This window comes from Cystoisospora suis, assembly GCF_002600585.1.
Source record: "Cystoisospora suis strain Wien I chromosome Unknown contig_7350, whole genome shotgun sequence".
In the NCBI taxonomy this organism is placed as follows: domain Eukaryota; phylum Apicomplexa; class Conoidasida; order Eucoccidiorida; family Sarcocystidae; genus Cystoisospora; species Cystoisospora suis.
Window position 1 is genome coordinate 1 of NW_027160136.1, and position 2,224 is coordinate 2,224.

Here is a 2,224-nt window from a genome sequence, read left to right on the forward strand (position 1 = left end):
CCCACCTACTCCACGGCCTTTCATAGAAAGAAAAGAAGAAGAAGAAGAAGAGAGAGATGCAGCGTGGTGTTGGTACAGCCCCTCTTGTTGCTCTTCATAGAGAAGATGAGGGAGAGCATATTCCCAGGCAAACTTCTCAATTCTCTCCTTCTTTTTCTTCTTTTCTTCTATGCTTATCTTCTTGTTCTTCTCTTCTTCTGCTTCTTCCAATGAAATAGAGGGCTTATCTTGATCTTGATCTACTCCGTTTACAGTTGTCTGTGTATGCGTCTTCTGTGAAGATAAAAGAGAAGAAGAAAGGAGAAAGGATGGGTTATGAGGAGGTGTCGACGATAAAGAGGTGTCTTTATACCGTTTCCGCCGTATGATATATCTTTGCTGCAACAAGATCTTCATATGCTTTCTTAACTCTCTTTTCTCCATCTTAAGTTCACGTGCTATTTCATTCATTGTCAAAACACGAAGAGGAGAAGGTTGATCGAAGTCGTCACACTCTTCTTCTTTCTCTCCTTTTCCTACGTGTTCTTTGTCATCTTCATTATGATCTTTTCTTTCTGTCATTCCTTTCTCATATCGGCTCACGAATGCTTTAGTAGAAAGATCTTTACTTGCCTCTAAGCGACTCTTGGTCTCTTCCTTCCTTTCTCTCTCTTCTTCTTTGCTTAACTTTTCTGTCTTCTCCATTAGCCCGCCATCAAGAAGGAGAAGAATCGCTGCATGCACATACGGTACATACACTCGAGAAGAAGAGAGAGAAAGAGAAGAAGAAGAAGAGAGATCTTTTCTCGGGCTTAGTGAAGAAGAAAGCGATGAGAAACAAGCAGACGAAGGGATTTGCTGGTTCATCTTCTTCTTCTTCTCTTCAAAGACACTCCCTGTATCCCAGTTCCTACTACTACTACTCAGTTTGGTCGTCTTCATTCTTTCTTCTTCTTCTTCTTCTTCCTCCTCTTTCCTTTCATGAGGAGAGACATGAGAGATCTCGAGCTCTACTAGAGAGAACTTCTGTAGAGGGCAGGCCCTCCATCTCCCGGACGTACTTTGAGAATACGCTGCAATACACTCTTCTTCTGCTCTCCGGAGAATCACAGGCAAACACCCGACAAGAGAACAAGAAGAAAGAGAAGAAGAAGAGGGACTGCTCTCTCCTCCTTCTTCATTCAAAGCTCTTGGGGGCGGGAGAGACGAAGGATGAGGTTTCTCACGTGAAGAGCGCACAAGAGACTCGTGTGAATAGAGAGAGGGAAGAGAAGAAGAAGAAGAGAGAGAAGAAGAAATACGAGGCCAGAAAGGTAGAGAGATCATTGCAACGGTGATCGAGGGAAGAGAGACAGAGGGAGAGGTAGAGGCGGAGGGGGGTGGAGATGAAGAGAAGAATAAGAAAGAAGAAGAAGAAAGATGAGAAGATGATGAAGAAGAAGAAGAGAAGGAGAGATGCTTGTCACGTCGTAAAAACGTTGAAGAAGACTGAGGTGACACCTGAGCTTGTTCTATCTCTCTCTTCAAACTCTCTTTTTCTCCCCCTCTTAAAGCAGCATCTCCATTCATCATCTTCACGTCTTCTTCTCTTTCTTCTTCTTCTTCTTCCTCTCCCGTCAGATGTATCTTCATCGCACTCCTTGAAGATAGACGTGAGCTCATCTCTACAGCATCTGTGGATGTGGTAGAAGAAGAACAAGAAGGAAGAAGGAGAGTTCGATGACTTTCCCGTCCTCCAGGTTGCGAGAGCGGAAAAGAAGAAGACGCACAAGCGATCGCCTTCTTCTTCGTCTTGCTATCTGGATGAGGAAGCGAGGTAGATAGAAACTTCTCTTTCTGGGTCATCTTCTTCTCTTCTGCCTCCCCTGAGGTATCGCCATGTCCTCTTTCAAGGGAAGGTTCTCCTAAGAGTTGCGCGCTTTCTTTCTCCTGAAGAAGAAATGCCTCCACACCTTCTCCTCTTGCCTCTTCTTCTTCTTCTATCTGTCTTGTATTAGAGGGACGGAGATGCTGACCATGCGGAAAATCTTCCGATACAGGTCCTTTGCGTCTAGGAGGTGTTGGCGAGAGAGAAGAGAATGAAGAAGAAGACGAGGAAGGAGAGATGATCGGATCTTCCCTGTGTTGAGAGGAGAGATGCCCTGCTGACGTCCTTCTCTTTCTTCTAAGCCGCATAGAGGAAAACGATGACGAGGATTGAGAAGATCGACGCGACAATAAAGGAGACGACGAGGAGGAAGAAGAA

The 2,224-nt window shown here is 44.9% G+C and overlaps 1 protein-coding gene across 1 annotated transcript; it reads right to left on the minus strand.

The window, feature by feature from the left end:
* Positions 1 to 9: 9 nt before the first annotated feature.
* Positions 10 to 2,142, minus strand: CSUI_010409 (uncharacterized protein; the record flags this gene model as incomplete). Its single annotated transcript, XM_068070513.1, has 1 exon — positions 10 to 2,142. A coding segment is annotated over one exon (2,133 nt), but the record flags the coding sequence as incomplete, so codon positions are not given.
* Between the last annotated feature and the right edge of the window lie 82 nt (positions 2,143 to 2,224).